Source organism: Mytilus edulis, chromosome 14 (genome assembly GCF_963676685.1).
Source record: "Mytilus edulis chromosome 14, xbMytEdul2.2, whole genome shotgun sequence".
NCBI classification, from domain to species: Eukaryota; Metazoa; Mollusca; class Bivalvia; order Mytilida; family Mytilidae; genus Mytilus; species Mytilus edulis.
In genome coordinates this window covers 24,071,805-24,098,584 of record NC_092357.1, presented here as the reverse complement: position 1 = coordinate 24,098,584, position 26,780 = coordinate 24,071,805, and the positions used below count along the sequence as shown (strand labels likewise).

The 26,780-nt window shown below is 32.4% G+C and overlaps 1 protein-coding gene across 1 annotated transcript in view; it reads right to left on the bottom strand.

Annotated features, from left to right (window-relative positions):
* The window catches only part of LOC139504067 (uncharacterized), a 98,137-nt gene that overhangs the window by 39,841 nt on the left and 31,516 nt on the right, over positions 1-26,780 (bottom strand). Inside the window, exons 9-13 of the mRNA XM_071294125.1 lie at positions 25,832-25,939; positions 23,063-23,179; positions 20,715-20,831; positions 17,416-17,658; positions 16,804-16,848 (exon numbers count right to left, since the gene is read on the bottom strand). Of these exons, the coding sequence (XP_071150226.1) occupies positions 16,804-16,848; positions 17,416-17,658; positions 20,715-20,831; positions 23,063-23,179; positions 25,832-25,939 (630 nt within the window). The remainder of the gene's footprint in view (positions 1-16,803; positions 16,849-17,415; positions 17,659-20,714; positions 20,832-23,062; positions 23,180-25,831; positions 25,940-26,780) is intronic.

Below are 26,780 nucleotides of genomic sequence, written 5' to 3'. Positions count from 1 at the left end.
ATAAGTTGTATTTGGCACAATTTTGGGAATTTTTGGTCCTCAATGCTCTTCAACTTTGTACTTGTTTGGCTTTATAACTATTTTGATCTGAACGTCACTGATAAGTCTTATGTAGACGAAATGCGCGTCTGGTGTATTTGATTATTATCCTGGTACACTTTTATTGTTATCGAGGTCACGAATTAAAAAAAATATAGACATACAGATTAAAGCTATTACCAGGATAACACCAAATCAAAATTATGCAAAATATGTCTTTAACGTACGATGGAAATCGAACAGAGCATAACATATATTGATTCACGATTATAAATACATTGCAGAGATACAACCGGCTGTTTGTAGATAAATTATGAAATGTAACATACAAAATAAAACCCATGACTTTTCCATTTCCTATAGCTAGCCTTTTCGTGAACCTCATGACTTTTCCATTTCCTATAGCTAGCCTTTTCGTGAAATTTTATGTTTTGCTTGGTTTCGAAATTTGATTAATTCTTATCTGATTGATTATCTGTTTCTCTCAGTTTTAGTTTTAACTTGTATTTGTTGTTTTCTCAATCGGTTTATGGATTTCGAACAGCGGTATACTACTGTTGCCTTTATTTATCTGGTAAAACAGTTTGAGACAAACATTCTCGTTTGAATTGTTTTGCATTGTCATTTCGGGGTCTTTTATAGTTGACTATGCGGTATGGATTTTGCTCATTGTTGAAGAGCGTACGGTGACCTATAGTTGTTAATTTTCGTGTCATTTTGGTCTCTTGTGGACAGTTGTCTCATTGGAAATCATACCACATCTTCTTTTTTATATATAATCTGCATCGAGACGTGAATAGGTACACAGACATTTTGATTTCAATAAAAGTGTTGCGTCCGCAGTGCTTTCTGAATATACATTTACACAGAACGCCTATACGAATTATTAAATCCTTCTTATATAGATATGAGAAGATGTGGTATTAGTGCCAATGAGAAAACTCTCTATCCAAGTATTAATTTTTTTCATGTACAAAAAAATGAACGAAAAACAAAAATGTAACACAGCAACAAACGACAACCATTGGATTACAGGCTCTTGACTTGGGACAGGCACATTTATACATAATGTGGCGGGGTTAAACATGTTAGCGGGATCCCAACCCTCCCGCTAATGAATCTGCTAAGTAATGAGTGTGTCCTAAGCTTAAAAAAAGTATCCGTACTCTATCATTAAGAAACTAGATTAATAGTTACTTACTTGAAAGGTGTAAACTGGTTCCTAAGACTATAACCAGTATCCATATATTTAGTATATCCTAGAATGTAATTTAAATATCAAGTTTTTTTTTGTTTACAAATTAAGAAGTTTATCGTCATGACATATTGAAAGATAAAGGGAGTCACATGTTCCCTACCTATGAAAAATATGGGAATTCTAAAAACATCTGAGAAAGCTGTCATTACTGAATGAAATTGTAGGGTAAAATAATTACTGGGTACTGTATGCTAAAGATATCGTTTGATTCGTTTGAATTCATTGATTCATTCAAGAGTGTTCTTGAAGATAAATTGTAGGACATCCTAATATTTTAAAATACAAACCGCGCTAAAACAAATAATTCTGATGTTTATGACATAAACACATTTATATAACGGAACTATAAACATCTGTCATACAAATGAGGGGTTTATCTAGCTATAAAACAATGTTTAATTCACCATTTTCTTTGAAAAATTCCTGTATCAAGACTTGAATATGACAGTTTTTTTTATTCATTTGATTGATAGCGTTTGATTTGGCCGTTTTTTATGGACCTCTCCTATTGAATTTACCTTGGAGTTCTCTTTTTTTGTTATACTTTTATATGATAAAAAAACCAATCCAATCATATCGATATATGTAATTTTATGGTTAGAAAGAAATGCTCATTATTATCAAAATGCATCCAAAATGTATTTTTTTTAAATTTTAAGTACATGTTAATAGTAATATTTAATCATATTTAAAATAAAATTATTTACAAAGGTTTTCGAGAAATACGAATGTCTTATTACGCAGATGAAAATAAACGTTCATGCCAAACGTGTCCACATAACTCGTCAAATTTCGTTCAGAAAGCAATTTGATCGGGATTGCTCACACGTCCTGTCTGGTTTTGACCTGCACTTATGATATGACTTAAACATCTATAAACTTACCTTTACATAGATATATATCATGTAGGAAATCAGTGACTAAGACTTACCATTTATACAATGTCTACCTTCTCTTACTTCTACCGGTAACTTTTGAATTTGTCAGATTTATTACAGAGATTATTCATCAACAAGTTCTACTTCATAAATGAAAATCTAAACCTAGATACGATTGAAAATAGATCTTATATTTGCTGGTTTCTATGGGTTTTCCATGTAGTGTGAATCACATGACGCATGGTGGCATTTTATCCCATATGGAATTAAAATGTAAACTCACAAGTCTTATTGCAAAAAAAGCACCTTTTAATATTAACAAAAATAAATTATAGTGTTGACCATATGCCTTATCATTAAAGATAATATAATCAAGACTCTCATGGGTAGTAAAGGTCGTTAAAACCCCCTCGTCGTCATATAAGAAATAAAAAACTGTCTTTTTATGTCTTTTTTATTTCTGATATGACGACGAGGGGGGTTTTAACGACCTTTACTACCCATGAGAGTCTTGATTATATTAACTTTAATGATAAGGCATATGGTCAACACTATTATTTATTTTTGTTAATATTAAAAGGTGCTTTTTTTGTTTCGAATTGATAAAAAATTCAGTGTGTTCACCCATCTCATTTAATTTGCATTGCCATCTTCCCTGGTGAACTGTTGAAAATTATCAAAGATACATGGCTGATTATGACAAATAAACACAAATCGTGCTTAAAATTAATGTTTGATATAATCTATTTTGTAGGTTTTTGGTCTAGTTTTATTTTTATTTTGTTAAGTTAAATTACATTTATTTTAATTTTAAAAACCTTTAAAGACGACGTAACTTCTTAGCATTATCATTTTTTCAATAAGCTTTGCATTTTCAAATATTTTGGACTTGATCATCACCGAAGAGACATCTATTGTTTGTCGAAATGCGCATCTGGTGCAGAAAAATTGGAACCATTAATGTTATTGACTGTACATTGTTAATCATGTGCGTAGCGAATGAATCTGATGTGAATTTTTTCACATGAATTTCACGTGAAATTTACAATAAAAAAATTTGATATTTTTCATGATTTTAATTAAATTTGAAAATTAAGATGTTATTTGAAATACTCTATTTTAAAAATTCATGTGAATTTCACATGAAAATTTTTTCCGTGATTTTTATGTGAAATTCACATGAGTTTCACATTAGATTCACATGAAACTCACAAAAACTGATTTCACGTGAGTTTCACGTATAAGGTCGTTTGAGGTGAAATTCACGTGAATTTCACGTGAGATTCACATGAATTAAAATTCACGTGAAATTGATGTGAGTGAAATTTGCCTGTGTAAGATTCAATATTCGGTTTCTATAACACCCTTCAGCTCACGTTTGCTGATATTTTTTACGGGTTCTTTATCGTTCACACTATAGTATGACACTCACTCAATACGAGGCATCATACAAAGTTATACAAAGACGGAAACATAAAGGACAAGACAAGATGAAAAAAGGACTATCAGACTTCTAATTATATACAACATCCCTTGACAATGCTTTACTATATTCTCAAGGAAGAAGATGTTTCGAAAGGGTAAAAATTTATGCAAAGTAACGCCATGTCTCAAAGTTGTTGTATAAATAACAAATGATCGTAAGTTTGATAAAAGTTAAAATAATCTTTTGATCGCTGTCAGCTGTCGCATCGCACATGCGTATTTAAGGATTGATGTCATTTCTATTTGTTTCATTCCAATTAGAAGTGGGACATTTAAAGACGTACCGTATCTGTATCTAATACGTTGACGTATATGAAAGTATCTGTTGTTTATTGTTGAAATACATGTAGCAATCAAGAATAGGGAAAAAAGTAAAAAAAAAAGTGAAAGGTAGATGACTACTATGGTCTCTTTCATTTTTAATACCTAAATTGTTATTTAATAATTATTTAATAGATGTATTAAATGTGTTCAACTTCAATTATTGTATGCTGGTTCATATTCTGGACGCCAATCTTTGCTCGTTTATTATATAATTCACTAACAAAACAATTATGAAACTTAGAAATGGAAAATTACTAAATACTAAACTTGTTCAAAGGGTATACACACGTCTCAATCTTCAAAATCGGTTATCTAAAAATACTACCATCGCTAACATTTTTAACAATAAAAATCGTGGTAACCCTTCTATCGAAAAGTGTCATGCCAAAAAATGACTTACATGTCCCCGTCTTTCCACCAACAATACGGTAAGGTCCACGTTTAATGGTCGCACATTTTCTTTAAATTTTGAAACTGATATAACTTGAAAAACAAACAGTATTATTTATTTACTCACATGAAACAAACCGGGGTGTGGTATTCAGTACGTAGGAGAAACTGGACGATATTTATCTAAACGCACTCAAGAACATCTGTATCGTTTTAAAAGACCCAATAAATTCAAAAGTATTATTTACCAACACCTTAAGAAGCACAACCATCCTTTTAAATATTTAGCAGTTCAACCTAAGTAGTAAATAAGCAGCCTGGTGAATCGCATTCAAAGTTTGTACGATCACGGAAAATAATTGAATTAAATTGGATTAAAAAATTACAGACAGTTTACTCTCTCGGTCTAAATGATAATATCATGGGAATTGGTAATATATCTAGAACCAATTCCGTTAACATTTTGGATATAGTTTTTAAAACTGTTCGTAAAAAACGTTCTCACGGTCGTAGAACAAATCGCAATCAAAGAAAATTTCGGGCCAATCATACCAATATTTCGGACCTAATTTCTATTTCAAAAAACAACGGCAGACATTATCTGTTAAAAAAACTCTGTTCGTTACCGGTTAATAAGTTAAATAAAATTTTGGAGGATTGCAACACAATTTCATATAGCAGTCCTAAGTATGAAATTGTTCAAATTATTATGGCATATTGTTATTCTAAATTATTTCCCAAAATTGATCGCCCTGAAGATCATAAAAAACATTTTATTAAAATTAAGTATGTCAATAAAGGCTTTGATTTTGTAAATATTGCCGGTATATTTAACGACCATTCTGTTAAAGAACAAATCCCTGGATATTTTGACAATACTGAGCTACCTCTTATTTGTTATATTTACAAGAAATCTACCCGGAAATTTGTGTTTAATTATAGTCAATTGTGTAAAGATGTTAATATCAGTGAAAATACACCTACTTCATGTAATTGCAGTAATTCCGAATATATTTATGGACCCATTTCCCATGTTATAACAGGAGATCTTAACATCGTCCAAGACCGAGAGTTAAAATCATTCCTCAGTAAAGGACCTAAATATCGTCCCCCGTCAATTATTAATTGGAATGAGTGTCGTAATATCATCCACGACTCACTCCATACTTACTGTATGAAATGGATAAAACGGGAAAAAGCTGACAAAAAATCTTTGGACTCTTTTTTTAATTCAGTCATGAAGATAGTTGATATACGTATTCAACATTTTAAAGAACATTTTACTATAAACAATAACCACAATAAACCTATTTCTCGTATCAAACGTAAACTAAAAGAACTAGCCAAGGAATTTGTTTTTGTTCCGGCAGATAAAGCTGCTAATAATATTATTATTGTTTGACGTAAATTTTACATTGAGGTTCTGAAAAAGGAAATCACCAATTCACCAACATTCCAACTGACTCCATTTTCAGAAAACGAAATCTGTAACAAACATAAACTTTTAGCCACCGCTTTACAAGCAGAACCAAATACAATGAAAGTCCCAACTATGTATTGGCTTCCGAAGCTACACAAAACCCCTTACAAATATAGATTTATTTCGTCTTCAAGCCATTGTTCAACTACGAAATTGTCTATTCTTCTTACCAGCACACTTGGTACAATTAAAAACCTGATAATAAATTGTTCAAATAAGGCCTTCGAAAATAGTGGAATAAATTACTTTTGGAGTGTCAAGAACTCGTTGGAAGTACTTGATAAATTGCATGCTTATATTGGTGATTTTGAATCTGTTCAAAGTTTTGATTTTTCTACCCTGTATACCACATTGCCTCACATTCTCATTAAGAAAAAATTCACACACCTAATTAAATGGGCATTCAAAAAATCAGAATGTGAATATAAATGTTCAAACTCTTTTAGGTCATTTTTTAGTAGCAATAAACAAAACAACTATGTTAATTGGACATGCTTTGATACTATATATGCCCTTGAATTTTTATTAGATAACATTTTTGTTCGCTTTGGGGATTCCGTATATCGTCAGATTATCGGAATTCCAATGGGGACTAACTGTGCACCACTTATTGCGGACCTGTTTTTGTATTGTTATGAGTTACAATTTATGACAAAAATAAGCAAAGACCCATCGAAACAACATCTGATAAACAAATTTAATAATACATTTAGATATTTGGATGATATTTTGCTCTCAATAATGACGACTTCAGTATGTATATTAATGAAATTTATCCTCTTTAACTTACTTTAAATAAAGCTAATACTAACAATGACCACTGCCCTTTTCTCGATCTTGATATCTATATCACTAATGGAAAGCTGAATACTAAAATTTATGATAAAAGGGATGATTTTTCATTTCCTATCGTTAATTATCCGTTTTTAGATGGTGATGTTCCCTTGTCACCATCTTACGGTGTTTATATATCTCAACTTGTACGATTCGCTCGTGTATGTAACAATGTTTTAGATTTTAACGAGAGAAATTTATGTATTACTGAAAAATTATTACACCAGGGTTTTCGATATCACAAACTAGTCAAAACATTTACTAAATTTTATCATCGGTATAAAGACATCATTCGTAAATATAGCTCAACATGCAGACTTCTAATACGTTCAGGTATTTCACATCCAATTTTTTATGGTAATATTCTTTATAAAGCACAAAGGTGTCAGTATTCACCTCAGAAACTTACAAAACCTTTGAATAGACTTATTAAGAAGGGATATAATTACGATACTGTTGTCAAGTCATTAAAGATTGCATATTTTGGCGTTAATATTGAGTCACTGATAAGGTCTTTGCATCGGAACTAAACACATTTATTCTAAAAACAGTTGTTGGCATGACACGGGTTATGTTCTTCTCATATATGTTATGATGGTATGATACTAAACCCCTAACGGGAAGGATTGTGCCTGATGTTCATATGATGAAATCATAATCTTTCAGTCAGTTTAATTGAAGTCTGGAGCTGGCATGTCAGTTAACTGCTAGTAGTCTGTTGTTATTTATGTATTATTGTCATTTTGTTTATTTTCTTTGGTTACATCTTCTGACATCAGACTCGGATTTCTCTTGAACTGAATTTTAATGTGCGTATTGTTATGCGTTTACTTTACTACATTGGTTAGAGGTATAGGGGGAGGGTTGAGATCTCACAAACATGTTTAACTCCGCCGCATTTTTGCGCCTGTCCCAAGTCAGGAGCCTCTGGCCTTTGTTAGTCTTGTATTATTTTAATTTTAGTTTCTTGTGTACAATTTGGAAATTAGTATGGCGTTCATTATCACTGGACTAGTATATATTTGTTTAGGGGCCAGCTGAAGGACGCCTCCGGGTGCGGGAATTTCTCGCTACATTGAAGACCTGTTGGTGACCCTCTGCTGTTGTTTTTTATTTGGTCGGGTTGTTGTCTCTTTGACACATTCCCCAATTTTATCATAAACTTGCTTCTTGTATGTCAAAATCCTGACCTCTTATATCTATCGTTACATTTACTGCTTTAAACATTATGTTTCTACGATAGTAGAGTATATACTTACAATACCTATCATACAATTATGAAAGCATAGACTACAGCAGAAGCTAACATCTACACAATTTAACAATCACGTGTTTTTTTTTATTTCAATCTATTTACATGTTATGAAATAAAATTGAGATTGGAAATGAGGAATGTGTCAAAGAGACAACAACCCGAACATAGAGCAAACAACAGTCAAAGGCCACCAATGGGATTCAATGCAGCTAGAAACTCTTCGACCGGAGGCGTCCTTCAGCTAGCCCATTAACAAATATGTATGCTAGTTCAGAGATAATGGACGTCATACTAAAATCCGAATTATACACAAGAAACTTAAATTAAAAATCATACAAGACTAACAAAGGACAGAGGCTCCTGACTTGGGACATGCCCACAATTGCAGCGGGCTTAAACATGTATTTTGAGATCTCAACCCTCCCACTATACCTCTAGCCTATGTAGCAAAAACAAACGAACAATACGTACAGTAAAACAACAACCCGAACATTGAGCAAACAAAAGCCAAAGGCCACCAATGGGACTTCAATGCAGCGAGAAACTCTTGCACGCGGAGGCGTCCTTCAGCTTGGCCCTTAACAAGTATGTATTCTCGTTCAGAGATAATGGACGTCATAATAAAATCCGAATTATACCAAGAAACTTAAAATAAAAATCATACAAGACTAACAAAAGACAGAAGTTCCTGTCTTGGGATTGCGGTGGGCTTAAACATGTTTTTTGAGATATCAACCCTCCCCCTATATCTCTAGCCAATGCAGAAAAAATAAACGAACAACAACACGCACAGTAAAACTCAGTTTAAGAGAAGTCCGAGTCCGATGTCAGAATATGAAACAAAAGAAAATAAACAAAATGACAATTATACATAAATAACAAAAGACTACAAGCAGTTACTGACATACCAGCTCCAGACCTCAATTAAACTGATTGAAAGATTATGTCTTCATCAGGCACAATCCCTCCTGTTAGGGGTTTAGTATTATACCATCATGAAATATTTGAGAAGAACATAACCCGTGTCATGTATATGTATATACGTTAGCACTCGATAATTAAATTATTAGAACTACCCAGGCGTAAAGCTGAATAATAAAAAAAAAGAAGAAAAAGTTAAGACAATATTTATACTCGTACTTTAAATTTGCTTATAAATGAATCATTCAACATCAGCAGAGTTGGTTTGGTGACTGATACCAATTCTGATACATTTAGCAGCAACGCATTTTTGTTCAAACATTAAAAATGAAAGGGAACAAAAATTTCATCACCCTTTCCCAATTTGTTACCAATCTTATCCCTGTTCTAGAAATATATATAATTTGAAATCAATCGTGTAATAAAAATAGTGTATAAATAACCGAAAGACATCTAACATAACAAAAGTACCCTACATAAACATGTACTATTTAAACACGTAAATAATCAACTTTAAGCAATAACCCATAGATACGTTCACATACGTAGCATATTAATCTATTGCAATAAAAAATCATAATATCTGATAAAATTTGTAGATTTAGCTAACAAAGTCCTTATATTTGTATAAAGTAACATTCGTTTATAGTGGAAAATTGTGTTAACGTTGAATAAGCTACAATTAACAATTGCTTGCTAGTCCCTCTCTGTGATTACCATTAGATAACTCTGGTTCATTTCCCAATCAATGTATTATCAAGGGAAGATAATAATTCGATTTTCATTCATAGTCTTTTTCAAAAATGATGAACGGTTCTTTATATTGGTATGCAATCATTTTAAACGTTTCAAATTTATGAAATTATACTCGTACATCAATGTTTTTCATACACCAATAACAAACACTAAAATATATTGAATTGACACATATGTAATTATTCAAAATTATATCAGAAACCTAAACTTTATTATAAGATAATGAACCTGTTAAAGGGAGATAATACTCGCATAACTTTTTCGAATTGGCACATAATACAACGGAATGTCACTTTTGCATACAAATGGCACATCAATACAATTAATTAACTGTGCAATCGTGCTCCACCTTCAATGATGATTCTAAATTATAAATATAACCAACAGTTGTTAATCTACAGATAGTGAAGACTAATGAAAGCTAACCTACTGTAAAAATATTTCTGATTTCTCTTGAACTGAATTTTAATGTGCGTATTGTTATGCGTTTACTTTACTACATTGGTTAGAGGTATAGGGGGAGGGTTGAGATCTCACAAACATGTTTAACCCCGCCGCATTTTTGCGCCTGTCCCAAGTCAGGAGCCTCTGGCCTTTGTTAGTCTTGTATTATTTTAATTTTAGTTTCTTGTGTACAATTTGGAAATTAGTATGGCGTTCATTATCACTGGACTAGTATATATTTGTTTAGGGGCCAGCTGAAGGACGCCTCCGGGTGCGGGAATTTCTCGCTACATTGAAGACCTGTTGGTGACCTTCTGCTGTTGTTTTTTATTTGGTCGGGTTGTTGTCTCTTTGACACATTCCCCATTTCCATTCTCAATTTTATACTTTGCAATTTTTTAAAACTTCCTCAGAAAAATGATCGAGTCACTTGACTTTCATAGCTCATAATTGACGTTTTTACACAATATTTGAATAAAGTAGTTAAAGATTATTCGCTTCTCAAAATGTAAGACGCAATAAAAATCGTGTGCTTGCACCCTCTTACCGAAATACGGATTTAATTAAATCCTGAACATGTCGACATTTCTTCGTGTATTTTTTTTTTTATCAAAACCGGTTTTAAACAAATCACTAGTACGTGTTAAGATCCGACTAAATACCTATTTCCCGATATGGTCAGGTAAATTTGCTAATACGTCAACGTTTCAGATACGGGTACGATACGTCTTTAAATGTCTCACTTCTATCGTGAATAAAAAACATACCCCTTCTGTATCACTCTTATACCATTATCACTGTAATAATTTCCGATTTTAGTAACATAATATTCTTACCTTTCATATGCTAGCATTTTAATTTGCCATAGATTTAATTTTGAGTCATATATATGGTTTTCTGGTAATAATGTTTCAAAATAAATGGTAAAATTACCTGTAGGCATTACCTTTCGATATATATTTCATATTTTTGTATATGTAATCAAATCAGTTATATTTTCAAAGCTATCCAGTATTTCGGGTTGCCAGAGGTATTTTGTAGTTGAGTTACATATTGTTTATTAGGTAGTACATAATACTTCAGGGAGATACCGCTGTAAAAATCAGCTGAACGTTTTAATCAGGTAATATTTTTGATGAAAAACTAGGCTTCTCAACGTCAATAACAAGTGTTTGACAAACTGCACTTATATCTTATTATATTTTCCGATAAAGTGAGTGGTTCATGTTTTTTGAAACTTTTATATTTTGTAAAGAGGTCAGATAAAATAATTTGTCCAAATTTAATGAAAAAAATAAACGAACAAAATTTATTTAAGTCAGGGTGTTTCGTACTACCTTAATACAACAAAGCTCTAGACAGACCTTTTGGAAGAAGGCATCTAGGCTCAAATTTTTCATTTAACTTGAATCCTTATTGTTTCAGTTTTTATTTGCATTAAATTAGTTATTATCAAGTAAGTTGTCAATATAGGATATTCTGTTCTTTGTTATTTTGAAATACTGATATCAAGTATAAATTTGTGTCATATTTGTTTAAAATATTCGGTCTTTGTTTGGCCTTTTTAGCATTGTTTTTTTTTTTTATTAAAGTGTCAATGACGCGACTGGCGCATATACACAATTTCAATCCTGGTTTCTATGATGATTTTATTTCCATTTTGCAAGTTCAAGACTGCATGCACAAGATATAACATAAACATGTTGAGCTATTTTATGCCACTGTCATACAAGTGAGAGGTTTAGCTAGCTATAAACCCAGGTTTACTCCACCATTGTTTAAATACAAAAGTGCCTGAACCAAGTCAGAAATATGACAGTTATCCATTTGTCTGATTTGTTTTTGGCGTCTGTATTGCCATTTTCATAGAGACTTTCCGTTTATAATTTTTTATCGAAGTGTTTTTCCTGTTTACGGGCTCAATAACAAAATATTCCTGTAGGAGCAAATGTGATGCCATACGAAAGCCCGTTATGGGATCTCTGTTTAAAACAGAATCTATATTTAGGTATTTCACTCGTTCAGTAATATTTTTATTTTGATTATTCAGAAAAACCTTTAGTCGATGCATAGGATTTGTGGTCAGGTTGAATTTGCTAACGAATAGCTCTAAATAACTGCGAGAGCTCTCAAGTCTGTACGTTGTGTCTTTATTTCTTTTGCTAGTTGTTTATGCTCTTTCGTTTGATATGAAAAGTAAAGAACTTCCAATTGACGTCTATAATTTGTTCTTCACCACTTTCTTATGTTTTTGGAGTGTTTGGCGTAAATTGGGTTATCGTATGATGTTTTGTACAAAAATCAGGCGTTTTTGTTTCTGATTTAGGGTATTTACATTTGTCATTCCGTGGCCGTTACTAGCTTACTATGTATTATTGGGTTTGTGCATTGTTGATGAAAACTCTGTGATCTACACTTGTTAATTTATGCTTACATGTACTTCATTTAGTCTCTGTTGCACAGTTTTGTCCTTTGCAATCAGATCACTTATTTAAAAATTTTTTAAATCAGTGTAATGAATCTACAACACATGAATGAAACAAACTGTGCTTTGAACATCAGGGCAGCATAAAGATATGATAATAGGTTTTTATCCTACAAACCAATCAACTGAAAGGGTTTTCTATTATATCGGATAAAAAGTTTGATGGTTTTACTCAAACAACATTTGTTAAATAATATTTATTACAGAAAGAAACTTTTAAAGGGAAAAATTAGAATTAAGGGCTTTAAACATGTTAAAAGTATTAAATATTTACTTGTAAATGTCCATTTGCTTTTTTCAACAATTTCTGTGGATTTCTGTAATTCAACTGTATGTAATATCAAATAACGTCAGATCAGATTTAATGTTTCTGTCATAATTTGTTTTTTTGTTGGTTTAAATGGCAGCGAGATACGGCCTGTCACATCTTTCTTTTAAATACAGTAAGTTGACTGCACATATGAGGTGTTGGTCAACTTGTTAGTTGATGGTGTTGCTTATCTATGACATCTATAACACGAGATTGCAAACACTAATTGATTTTATCATTTTATTTCGGTGTTATTTTCTCACCATTGCAATGCATACTGGGTATATAGGATAAAAGAAAATTCTGTATTATCGAGTATGTTACTAAGAACTGCTTAATACCATATTTGACCTCAGATAAACAATAATGTATTAAATGGTACGAATAAAAAATTATATAGAAATAGCTACCAGTTTGCCCTAAGCCTGACTAAAACCAAAACATAGGCTGATCCAGATGGGTCCGTCACCCCTCTTATGGATTTTTTGTGTTGATTATATTGAAATCACTAGATTGAAATTGGTCAGTCAGTGGGCCCCCTTATAAAAAGTTCTGAATCCGCTACTGCTAAACTTTTTTCTTTCGTTGCCTCATGTTGAATATTTAACAATGTTTAAATAGAAGCAATCAGCTTGTAGGAAAAAGACGGATAAACAACACAAACATAAAACCATCAACATAAGCTTACCATACCTACCCCTCAAGTGCTAAAAGTTGACCTGAATTAAACTGTTTAGAATTGTTAATATTAAATTCACATCTCAAATACGCCCTTTAAAAAAGACCAACATACATTAAAGTTAACAACTACTTTAACAAGTTCGACTCTCGGCCTTCAATAACACACAAAAATTATATTAAGATTTAATTTCGTGACTATCCTTCATTTCAGAAGTGAGATGAAATACAATACAAAAATCGAAAATACACGTATTCAGAAGTCTTTGTATTTCGAAATGTGTTATGCAATGCATTCAATACTTTTTTTCGATTTCGAAAACCGCAACCTCTGCCTGTCTATACTTACGTGTAGTTTCTACTTCTAGTTCTAACAGTGTGTACTCTACGCAGTCATACTTTTATGGAGTATATTCTTAAGTTATGTTTTAATAGATAAGCTGTATATCTACTTACTCAATAATGCTTTGTCTCTGTTTGTTTTGTTCACATATCGTTGTCAATATAATGGAACTTTATGCGACTGAACTACGTAATTTATTTGTATAATGAGCTTGGAGGAAAGAAATCGTAACAAAGTGATATTGAATACTGTAAACCAACTTATTTTCGCGAGCGATTTATTTTCGCGACTTTTGTGAGTAGAAAAATAACGCGAATATAAATCGTCGCGAATATGTCAATCTTTGATCTTTCCTTAATAAACTTCATCAAGTAAATCAGATAATCGCGAAATTAAATAGCCGCGACGTGGCCAAGAAATGGTAAAACGCGAAATAAAGTATCCGCGAAAATAAGTTGGTTTACAATAATCATTTATTGTTATATTCAAGTGAAAATTCGTCGATACATTAAAAAATATATAAAAAAGAACTTCCGAATATATATTCCGTTATATTGCATTTGGAGAATGAAAGGTTTAAAATGATACTAATTCATTAAATAATATACACATTTAGTATTTTAAAGTAAGATAACAACCATTCAGTAAACAAAAAACCTATATATCAACAGTTTTATATTCTGTGGATCAAATGATCAAATCATAAGCACGTGTTTCAATCACTACCAATATTAAAAAATTATTCTCATTTCGAACAAAGAAAATCGGGTTCATAAATTCAAAACTTAATTTAAAAAATTGAAAATATTGCAAAGATTATTTTTTTTCCATGATTGAATTGCGTAAATGTTATTGTTAAATACATATTTTGTTTAGCACTTGAAATATGTTTCGTTAGTGCGACTTACAGTTGTTATATTACCATGGTATGTACATGTATAATATGTTGTTCAAATTGATTCACAAGAAACAATGTTAATTATTCCAAATTGATAAAATTTTAGTAGGTTTTTCTATATGAATAGGAATTTGAATAAATAAGCATATTCACCTGCTGAAAAAAGTATATTTACCGCTTAAAACGTCGCGTGCTTTTACGTGCAAAGTTTTGGAGAAAAAAAAATTGATGTACAATTGGTTGTGATAAATAATTGCCATTACATACATTTCTCTCGGAATATGGAATAAAACAATTACTGTCTTTTGTTTGGCCTCAATATATATAAGTTTTTCAAAGTCAATAAAACTACATATTTACCTCATCAAAAACAGTTATTGTATAATATTTCAGGTAGAAAATAAAAAAAAAAACCCAAGAAATCATGAAGATATATACACATACATGTCACCACATAAATGTGAAAATACACTGATTATTACTTAATAAATGTAACATAAACATTGATAAACGTTTGCTCTAGAATTCAATACAAAGCTAAAACAAAATTAAGAAATTAAGAAATAGACATTATATTTGATACTCAGTCCCTTTTTAATTGTCATCCGTCAAGTAATCACATATAATGCTCCAACTAAACACAGTCCAAACACCATGATGCTCATTCCAACACTAGCTGCACCTAAAAGTATGATTTTAAGAATAATATGAGGCAGGCATTACCTGTAAATGGGGACGAAGTCTGTATAAATTATTTTTTTGTAACTTAAATATTTGTTAAAAAAAGAAACGGAAATACCGTAACGTTTCCGATTTTGGTTCTGTTGTTAGGGATTTTAGTTGTGACGTTATTTAAATTATGACGTCATATGCAATGTAAACAACGAAACATCATCAGGTAACGTTTTTTTCATATCAAGGAATTATTAAAAATGAAATTGGTATTGCGCGTTCCTTCCTATTTTATACTAGACTGATAAATATATATTTTACTCAAAGTTTCATACAAACGAGACCGGAAAAAGGAAGTACATTGTACATTTCTGCGCATGTCCGGGATTTCAAAACATGACATAAAAAAAATTGAACGATTTTGAGTTCATTAGTACAATGAAAAATTCGGGAAATTTTCCCGAATTTTTTTTTTATTGAATTTTCTACTGTTATTGGGGACTCCGTCCCCATATTACTTAGTTTAGTACGACTAAATAGAAATAGGAAGATGTAGTATAAGTGCCAATGAGACAACTCTCCAGCAAAGTCACTATTTATAAAAGTAAACCATTATAGGTTAAGGCATAGTCTTCAACACGGAGCCTTGGTTCACACCGAGCAGCAAATAAACTCATCAAAGATACCAGGATTGAAATTTTATATTATTTACGCCAGACGCGCGTTTCGTCTAGAAAAGACTTATCAGTGACGCTCGAATAAACAAAATGTTATAATAGCAAAATAAAGTACGAATTTGAAGAGCATTGAGCTATAAAGAGCTCCAGAAAATTACTAGGGTAAAATAGGTTCATTATGAGCTATAAAACAAATATTGCAACCACACGTTTATTTATTTTAAAAATGTCCTGTACCAAGTCAGGAATATGGCTGTTGTTATCAAATAGTCCGTTTCTATATTTGTTGGCGGTTTTGTTTTGCATTTTAGTATTTCTGTTGTTTCGTTGTTTTCCTTTTATAGTTAATGTGTTTCCCTCGGTTGAAATTTGTTTTATCGATTTATGACTGTTTCACAGCGATATACTACAGTTGCCTTTATTTATGAACACACTGTCGAAAAAAATAATCATACAAAATTATTCACTTATTGATGTGCTTGCATTTTTATTTAAGGTATGTGATTTTCTCGCTGCATTGAAGACCCATTGCTGGCTTTTGACTGTAATCTTTTCTATCTTCAGGTTGTTGTCTCGTTGACATATTCCCCATTTCCATTCTCAATTCTATTGTATTTATTTAATAAGTTTATTATTTGCACAAACTATCAATGGAATATAATTGCCCGTTACTTACCAGAACATCCGTTTAAATAGTCTCTTATGATATCTGATCCACATACTAAAATTAAAAATAAAATATAACAATGTAATAAATAAAAACTTATCATCGTATTCTATAGGAGTAACACGGCGAGTGTCAAGTGTGGAGAGGATCTGCTGATCCCTCCGGAGCAACCCTCAGATTTTTTTCTATTTTAGCAATGACGTTGTCTAACAAAATATAAGATGTGGTATGATTGTATATGAAACAATTCTTTACAGGAGACCAAATAACACACACTTTAACAACTATATGTCACCGTACAACAATAAGCAAAGACCATACTGCATAGTTAGCTATAAAAGGTCCCAAAAAAGACCAAATTAATGTAAACAGTTCAAACGAGAAAACTAACGGTCGTGTGTACGTACAAAAATATGAACGAAAAAAAATGTAACACAGCACCAAACGACACCAACTGATAAAAAAATAATGACAGACACGACAAATGTTATGTAAATTATTTGTTTCCGTAACATTTTGTATAGCTACAGTTTCAATGAACAAATTAAAAGTTCTCTAATTAAATGCTTCAGCACAAATGTTTATCATATGAAGTTCTAATTATCATATTTTATTAAGTACCATTTGGCCTCATTGTCGTCTGTGTTGATGTCCTCTGTTCTGTTTCTGATTGTTTTGCGGCTTCTGTTGTCGATAGTTTAGCGACTTCTGTTGTCGATTTGGTTGCAGCAGCTTCTGTTGTCGATTGTGTAGCAGCTAATGTTGTCGATAATGTTGTTGTTGGTCTTGTTGTAGTTTCTGTTGTCGATAGCGTTGTAGTGGGTACTGTTGTCGTCGGTTGTGTTGTTGGTTTCGTGGTTGAAGCTATTAAATAGAAATAGGTGTTCATCCTATGAAATTCAAACATCTCTTAACGAATGCATGTAATGAAAAATATGTAAACAAACTGACTGATTTTGACTCATTTACAATGTATGTTGATCCCTTTTTAACTTTTTTTTCTGTTAGATATACTCAGTTTTAGCTCTGATAAACTATATCGAATTCTCAGTGTACTGTGTATTAATATGACTACTCATCACTGAAAATTCTCAAACTTAGTGCTTCCTAACCTTGGTAGATTCAATTTTCAAATTTCTCTAGTTGCCGATGTTTCTACTTCTTAATTATATTTAAATTTAATTGAATTTTGAATGTAACGCGTCTTCTGATTGGCTGACGGCGATTTGTTTGTCATATCATAGACACAATTTTGACATGTGACCATGACGTCATCAACGGTTTTTTTATGATTTACACCGGTTTAAAACGGAATTTAGAATTAAATTATAAGAAATAACTGTAATATTTTGTCATTCTATTCGAAATAACATAAAAAATGTGGTGCACACTGTTAAATAACCCGCTACGCGCGTTATTCAGTGTGCACCACATGTTTTATGTTATTTCTTCATAAACAGAAAAAATATTACAGCCATTCCTAAATTATAATGTTATTTTAGCAGCAACAATCCGTAAAATCATATGGAAGAATAATAATGACAACAATCTGTTATAAAAAACGTTAATATACAATCAAAATATCCAATTAATGGATGACATGCCTATTTAACAAATATTGATGGTGGCATATAGTTACAAACACACACAACAGTTGTCATGTATATTGTCATTATATTGTCATCGGTATCAACAACCTTTGAATTCTTCTGCCAACTCAAATTGATTCAAATTGCTCTCTTTTGATATTAATTTGAAAACCTCATCATATTGTTTTCTGTTAGGTATGCTGTCGTTCTGTTATAGTGGCAGTACATGATAAAAATGAGGATAAGCACATTTGCAGATGTTATTCACAATTTGTGCTTACTCACACCGTTGGCGAGATTCATATAATTTATGATAAAAGGGATGATTTTTCATTTCCTATCGTTAATTATCCGTTTTTAGATGGTGACGTTCCCTTGTCACCATCTTACGGTGTTTATATATCTCAACTTGTACGATTCGCTCGTATATGTAACAATGTTTTAGATTTTAACGAGAGAAATTTATGTATTACTGAAAAATTATTACACCAGGGTTTTCGATATCACAAACTAGTCAAAACATTTACTAAATTTTATCATCGGTATAAAGACATCATTCGTAAATATAGCTCAACATGCAGACTTCTAATACGTTCAGGTATTTCACATCCAATTTTTTATGGAAATATTCTTTATAAAGCAAAAAGGTGTCAGTATTCACCTCAGAAACTTACAAAACCTTTGAATAGACTTATTAAGAAGGGATATAATTATGATACTGTTGTCAAGTCATTAAAGATTGCATATTTTAATATTGAGTCATTGATAAGGTCTTTGCATCGGAACTAAACACATTTATTCTAAAAACAGTTGTTGGCATGACACGGTTGATGTTCTTCTCATATACGTTATGATGGTATGATACTAAACCCCTAACGGGAAGGATTGTGCCTGATGTTCATATGATGAAATCATAATCTTTCAGTCAGTTTAATTGAAGTCTGGAGCTGGCATGTCAGTTAACTGTTAGTAGTCTGTTGTTATTTATGTATTATTGTCATTTTGTTTATTTTCTTTGGTTACATCTTCTGACATCAGACTCGGACTTCTCTTGGACTGAATTTTAATGTGCGTATTGTTATGCGTTTACTTTTCTACATTGGTTAGAGGTATAGGGGGAGGGTTGAGATCTCACAAACATGTTTAACCCCGCCGCATTTTTGCGACTGTCCCAAGTCAGGAGCCTCTGGCCTTTGTTAGTCTTGTATTATTTTAATTTTAGTTTCTTGTGTACAATTTGGAAATTAGTATGGCGTTCATTATCACTGGACTAGTATATATTTGTTTAGGGGCCAGCTGAAGGACGCCTCCGGGTGCGGGAATTTCCCGCTACATTGAAGACCTGTTGGTGACCTTCTACTGTTGTTTTTTATTTGGTCGGGTTGTTGTCTCTTTAACACATTCCCCATTTCCATTCTCAATTTTATGATTGATTGATTGATGTTTAATACCATTTTTCGTGGTGGTCAATTTTTATTGGTGGAGAGAAACCAAGTGGCTGGAGAGTACCACCAAATTTTGGTAGTAATACTGAAAATCCTATTAAATTATGATTGGAGTGAAGCACATCTGTAACGTGCATTATCGGTAATCACAATATCAAACTCCGAAACAGTGGTGACGTTGCTTCGCTAAAGTCAACGTAGCGTAGTAAAGAGGACGTAACCGCTGTTTCGGAGTTTGTCACAATATCAGTGTTGACAGGCTACTGAAAGAGAAGTTCGACTACTTAGACCAGGCAGCAACAGAGGTCCCTGAACAAATTTTTAGAAATAAATAAAAATGAGTTTGAGTGTATTTATTACTCACTGTATTGTGATGTTCACTCGTACTCATATTGATATATTCTATCACAAACTGTCGATTCACTTATTTTCGTTGGTATCAATTTTCGTGGATAGCTGAAAACTTGTATTTTCGTGGATATATGATTTCGTGGTTTTGTCATTCTCTAGATACAAAACCTATATAAATTTTTTAATACGTTAATTATTTGGACCTCATGTTTCTTTTGTAACCCCGAAACCCACAAAAATCAACGAATAATAATGAATCCACAGTATCCGTTACAACGATTGAAACAATCTATGGGTATGCGAACTTATTGATGGTTGTCAAATCTAATCCATGATATAAAAAGGCAATGCACAAACTCATTATTGGAAGAGATACATAATTAAAACAACGAAAGATCAAACAACAGTCCGAAGTATGAAATACTATATAGTATATTGATATTTTTGCAACAAGAACCCAATCGAAAACCATAAGTGGTAAGGTATGAAGGTCCTAAAGCATCACTTATTCTTTTGTCACATATAACTATCCTACCACATGCTGATTCTCCCTCATCGTCACCAGCAGGACAATTTGTTCTCCCATTACAAAGCCTTGAAGCGTCTATGCACTTTCCACCGATGCATCTGAATCCACCATTAGGACATTTACCTATAAATAATATAATATGTTGATATAGTTGTCATTAATTATAGTTATTGAACACATGTAAATTTTCCAATCTTAAAAGTGTTTTGAATTCTCCACATTTATACAGTGCTATTTTCATATTTTAATGTTTACTTTGCTGTTCCGATTTAAACCATTACGTACAGAGAGCTGGTGACACTCTCTTATCATCTTATTTTAGAACTCGTACAAAATATTGTTTTTATATAAACTTGTTGCCCTTGATGTATTTTATATCACCCATGTAAGCATACGAATACGGTTACATTGATATATAAACAAATCTAAATTGAAACAGCGTTCAACCCTATGGATAAAAACTGCAATTTTTATACGTGTGCATGTAAAACAAATTTCTTGGTAGATGGGTCTAAATACAACTGATGTTCTTAAACCCTGCTGACTGCCATTGGCGATTGCCAAATAAAATTGATCACAAGATGTAACAAAATTGATCTTAATATAAATTTAATACGAAACAGAAAACGATAAACTTGTGGCCAAGATGTTATGCCACAAACACAAGGGGTCAATATTTATTTTTTGTACACCTGATCTAGATTTCGACGATATATGTCTCTTCAGTGATGTTAGGGATCAAAATGGTATTTGGAAGGCCATATTAACCCTCAATTTCAGATAGACTCTTGAATTTTAAGAGTCAATATAAGATGAACGGACCATAAAAACCGGAGGGAAAATATGATACAAGCACAAACGAAAAAATATAAACGAGTCTAAATTGAAAACTACGTTCAAACCTATGATTGCGTTGGATAAAAACCGCAATTTTTATTTATATATATATAAACGACAACCACTGAACATCGGGGTCCTAACTTGACACAGGTGTAAACAAATGCAGCGGATTTATACGTTTTAATAGGTACTAACATTCCTCCTTACTTGCAACAATAGTGTTAAATCAAAACATAGAAAGACACACTATAGAGTATCAATTGAAATGACTCAATCAACATACATATTAACACAAACAAGTGAATATACACAGAACGAATAAAGTTGATCTATGACACAATGTTTATACAGGTTTGTTTAACTACAATCCCCTTCCCTTTCATGAATGTGACCTACCGAATTAGAATATTTGCTGGATTTGTTATAATATGAGCAACACTTCCGGAGCACCTGAGAATATCCCTGGTTTTTTTAGGGGTTCGTATTACTTATTCTGTAGTTTTCTATGTTGTGTCATGTGTACTATTGTTAGTCAGTTTGTCTTTTTCATTTTTGGCCATGACTGTCCCTCTTTTAATTGAGAAATTAGATTTTGATTTGATTTTTGGTGTTGGAGCACCACTTCTAAGCACCGCATTTAGGCTATTTCGTGGCGGCGAGTTCTTATTGGTGAAGGAAACTGGAGTGCCTGGAGAATTCCACCGACCTTCGATAGGAAAACTGTCAATTCTAGTCAATAAGGATTGGAGTCGAATGAACCCGCACGAGCAGGGTTCGAACTCTCAACGTCAGTGTTGACTGACTAGAAAATCCTATTAAATTATGATTGGAGTGAAGCACATCTGTAACGTGCATTATCGGTACTCACAATATCAGTGTTGACAGGCTACTGAAAGAGAAGTTCGACTGCTTAGACCAGGCAGCAACCGAGGTCCCTGAACAAATTTTTTAGAAATAAATAAAAATGAGTTTGGGTGTATTTATTACTCACTGTATTGTGATGTTCACTCGTACTCATATTGATATATTCTATCACAAACTGTGGATTCATTTATTTTCGTTGGTATCAATTTTCGTGGATAGCTGAAAACTTGTATTTTTCGTGGATATTTGATTTTGTGGTTTTGTCATTCTCTAGATACAAAACCTATATAAATTTTCTAATACGTTAATTATTTGAACCTCATGTTTCTTTTGTAACCCCGAAACCCACAAAAATCAACGAATAATAATGAATCCACAGTATCCGTTACAACGATTGAACCAATCTATGGGTATGCGAACTTATTGATGGTTGTCAAATCTAATCCATGATATAAAAAGGCAATGCACAAACTCATTATTGGAAGATATACATAATTAAAACAACGAAAGATCAAACAACAGTCCGAAGTATGAAATACTATATAGTATATTGATATTTTTGCAACAAGAACCCAATCGAAAACCATAAGTGGTAAGGTATGAAGGTCCTAAAGCATCACTTATTCTTTTGTCACATATAACTATCCTACCACATGCTGATTCTCCCTCATCGTCACCAGCAGGACAATTTGTTCTCCCATTACAAAGCCTTGAAGCGTCTATGCACTTTCCACCGATGCATCTGAATCCACCATTAGGACATTTACCTATAAATAATATAATATGTTGATATAGTTGTCATTAATTATAGTTATTGAACACATGTAAATTTTCCAATCTTAAAAGTGTTTTGAATTCTCCACATTTATACAGTGCTATTTTCATTGAAATTGGCATTACACCCTGTAGCAAATAAACAGATAATCTATTACTCTGGAAATTGGCATTACACCCTGTAGTAAATAAACAGATCATCCATTACACTGGAAATTGGTATTATACCCTGTAGCAAATAAACAGATTATATATTATACTGGAAATTGGCATTACACCCTGTAGTAAATAAACTGAACATCCATTACACTGGAAATTGGCATTACACCCTGTAGTAAATAAACAGATCATCCATTACATTGGAAATTGGCATTACACCCTGTAGTAAATAATAAACCATCTATTACACTGGAAACTGGCATTTCACCCTGTAGTTAATGAACAGATAATTTATTTCACTGGAAATTGGCATTACACCCTGTAGTAAACAAACACATCATCCATTACACTGGAAATTGGTATTACACCCTGTAGTAAATAAAAAGATCATCCATTACACTGGAAATTGGTATTACACCCTGTAGCAAATAAACAGATTATATATTATACTGGAAATTGGCATTACACCCTGTAGTAAATAAACAGATCATCCATTACACTGGAAATTGGCATTACACCCTGTAGTAAATAAACAGATCATCCATTACATTGGAAATTGGCATTACACCCTGTAGTTAATAATAAACCATCTATTACAGATTACATTCGACTCCAATCCTAATTGACAATGTCGGTCGGTTGAAAACAAAACTTTACGACAAAAGAGATGATGTCAGCTTTCCAATTGTGAACTTTCCATTTCTAAGTAGCAACATTCCAGCAGGACCTGCATACGGGGTATATATCTCCCAGTTGATACGATATTCCCGTGCTTGGATTTCCTATCATGATATTCTTGATAGAGGGTTACTGCTCACAAGGAAGCTATTAAACCAAGAGTTCCAAATGGTGAAGTTGAAATCATACCTTCGTAAATTTTACAGAGCCATCACGAGTTGGTTGACCGTTATGGAATAACCGTTTCACAAATGATATCGGATATGTTACTTACATCGTAACTACAATCCCCTTCCCTTTCATGAATGTGACCTACCGAACTAGACCATTTACCGGATTTGTTATCACATAAGCAACACGACGGGTGCCGCATGTGGAGCAGGATCTGCTTACCCTTCCGGAGCACCTGAGATCACCCCTAGTTTTTTGGTGGGGTTCGTGTTGTTTATTCTTTAGTTTTCTATGTTGTGTCGTGTGTGCTGTTGTTTATTTGTCTTTTTCATTTTTAGCCATGGCGTTGTCAGTTTGTTTTAGATTTGTGAGTTTGACTGTCCCTTTGGTATCAAATTTCAGTTTCATCTGAAGAAAGATTTTGACCACTAATTAAACACTTTTTTAAAACTGTCTATTTCACTTGATTCAATTAGTTTATGTGAAAGATGTTAACTGATTAAGTCATTAAAAACGATCCGATTAAAGCTCAAATATGAAAAATCTCTCAAATATATGCCAAAAAACGTCACTTTTCAGATTGTTTTTTTCAAAAATGAAAGTGGCCGCATCCGTGTTCATCCACAACCTTTATATATGTTATGTATTATCATAAAATACAACTTACATTGCAATATTAAGGATGAACACGAATGCGGCCACTTTCGTTTTACACGGAAACCGTCTAAAATTTAACTAAAATGATAGAATTTTGAAGATTTCAGTAATTTAGCATGACTTAATGGTGCTACAACCCGATATATGTGCATTGTATTGTCAAAAACAGCCCATATTTGTGTAGCAGAAGCATTCAACTGTCCAATAAATAACTAAAAGTTTACATTTTAACAATTTTGTAAAACTGTTATATTTTTGGGCCAAAAAAGGGCCTTACCGGACCTACTCCCTTACTTCTGCATACTATCTGATGATCATAAAAAAGCTTCTTTCTAAGTTTGGTACAAATCAAGGATAGTTTAAGAAAGTTTTAAAATTTTAAAAGCTTTAACCACAGCGTGAATGTCATGGTTCTCTGCAGAAAAATTAAGTTCATTTACAAGAAAAATACACACATACAGGAATTCTATTTTTACAAAATTTACTTCTGGATACCCTTATGATTATAAATAAGCCTCTGTCCAACATGTCCAACCTTATCAAAAACTATCTTGACCAAAATCATTAAACTGAAAATTGCACTTTCATTTTCTATGTTCAGTGGACCATGAAATAGGGGGAAAATTATAATTTGGCATCTAAATTAGAAGGATCATAACATAGGGAACATATATACTAAGTTTCAAGTTCATCAAAAACTACCTTGACCAAAAGCTTTAACCTGAAGCGGGACAGACGAACGAACGAACGAACAGACGGACGGGGCATAAAAAACACGTCGTGATTGGTTAAGAACGTCCCAAAAATAAAAGGAAAATTCAACCAATGACGTGACGTTATTTGCATTTCGGGTGACGCACAATGCAATTACCCATAGTACTTTAGCTTCTAAAACTGCCAATTCATATGTTCTTGTTACAAATCATGACATGTGATATGTGTAAAGCATTAGAGAATAAGATAAAATAATTTCTACTTACAGCCATGCTCGTCTTCTCCAGTGGCACAATCATTAAAACCATCACATAGAGAATTGACTTCAATACATTTACCATCGTAACAAGCAAATGCATCTTCTCCACAAGCACCTTTAGAGAAAAAAAAATAAACATAAGAAGAGTATAAATCTGTTAGTACATCAAATCAGGCAGCTAGAAACCAAGATATAAAAGCTACAACTATATATATTGCGATATAAATAAATGTTTTTGTAACTGTTTGTAAAACCTTTTAAATAAACTCAGGATACCGGGATTGAAATATTGTATATGCGCCTACCACCCGTGTTACCGGTGTTGTTTCGTATCAACATTTCAAGTTTTAATATCCAGTCGTGCGCACGCCTATTGATGATACACTAATCATTGATAAGTTGTATTTGGCACAATTTTGGGAATTTTGGGTCCTCAATGCTCTTCAACTCTGTAATTGTTTGGCTTTATAACTATTTTGATCTGAACGTCACTGATAAGTCTTATGTAGACGAAATGCGCGTCTGGTGTATTTGATTATTATACTGGTACACTTTTATTGTTATCGAGGTCACGAATTAAAAAAAATATAGACATACAGATTAAAGCTATTACCAGGATAACACTAAATCAAAATTATGCAAAATATGTCTTTAACGTACGATGGAAATCGAAAAGAGCATAACATAAATTGATTCACGATTATAAATACATTGCAGAGATACAAACGGCTGTTTGTAGATAAATTATGAAATGTTACATACAAAATAAAACCCATGACTTTTCCATTTCCTATAGCTAGCCTTTTCGTGAACCTCATGACTTTTCCATTTCCTATAGCTAGCCTTTTCGTGAAATTTTATGTTTTGCTTGGTTTCGAAATTTGATTAATTCTTATCTGATTGATTATCTGTTTCTCTCAGTTTTAGTTTTAACTTGTATTTGTTGTTTTCTCAAT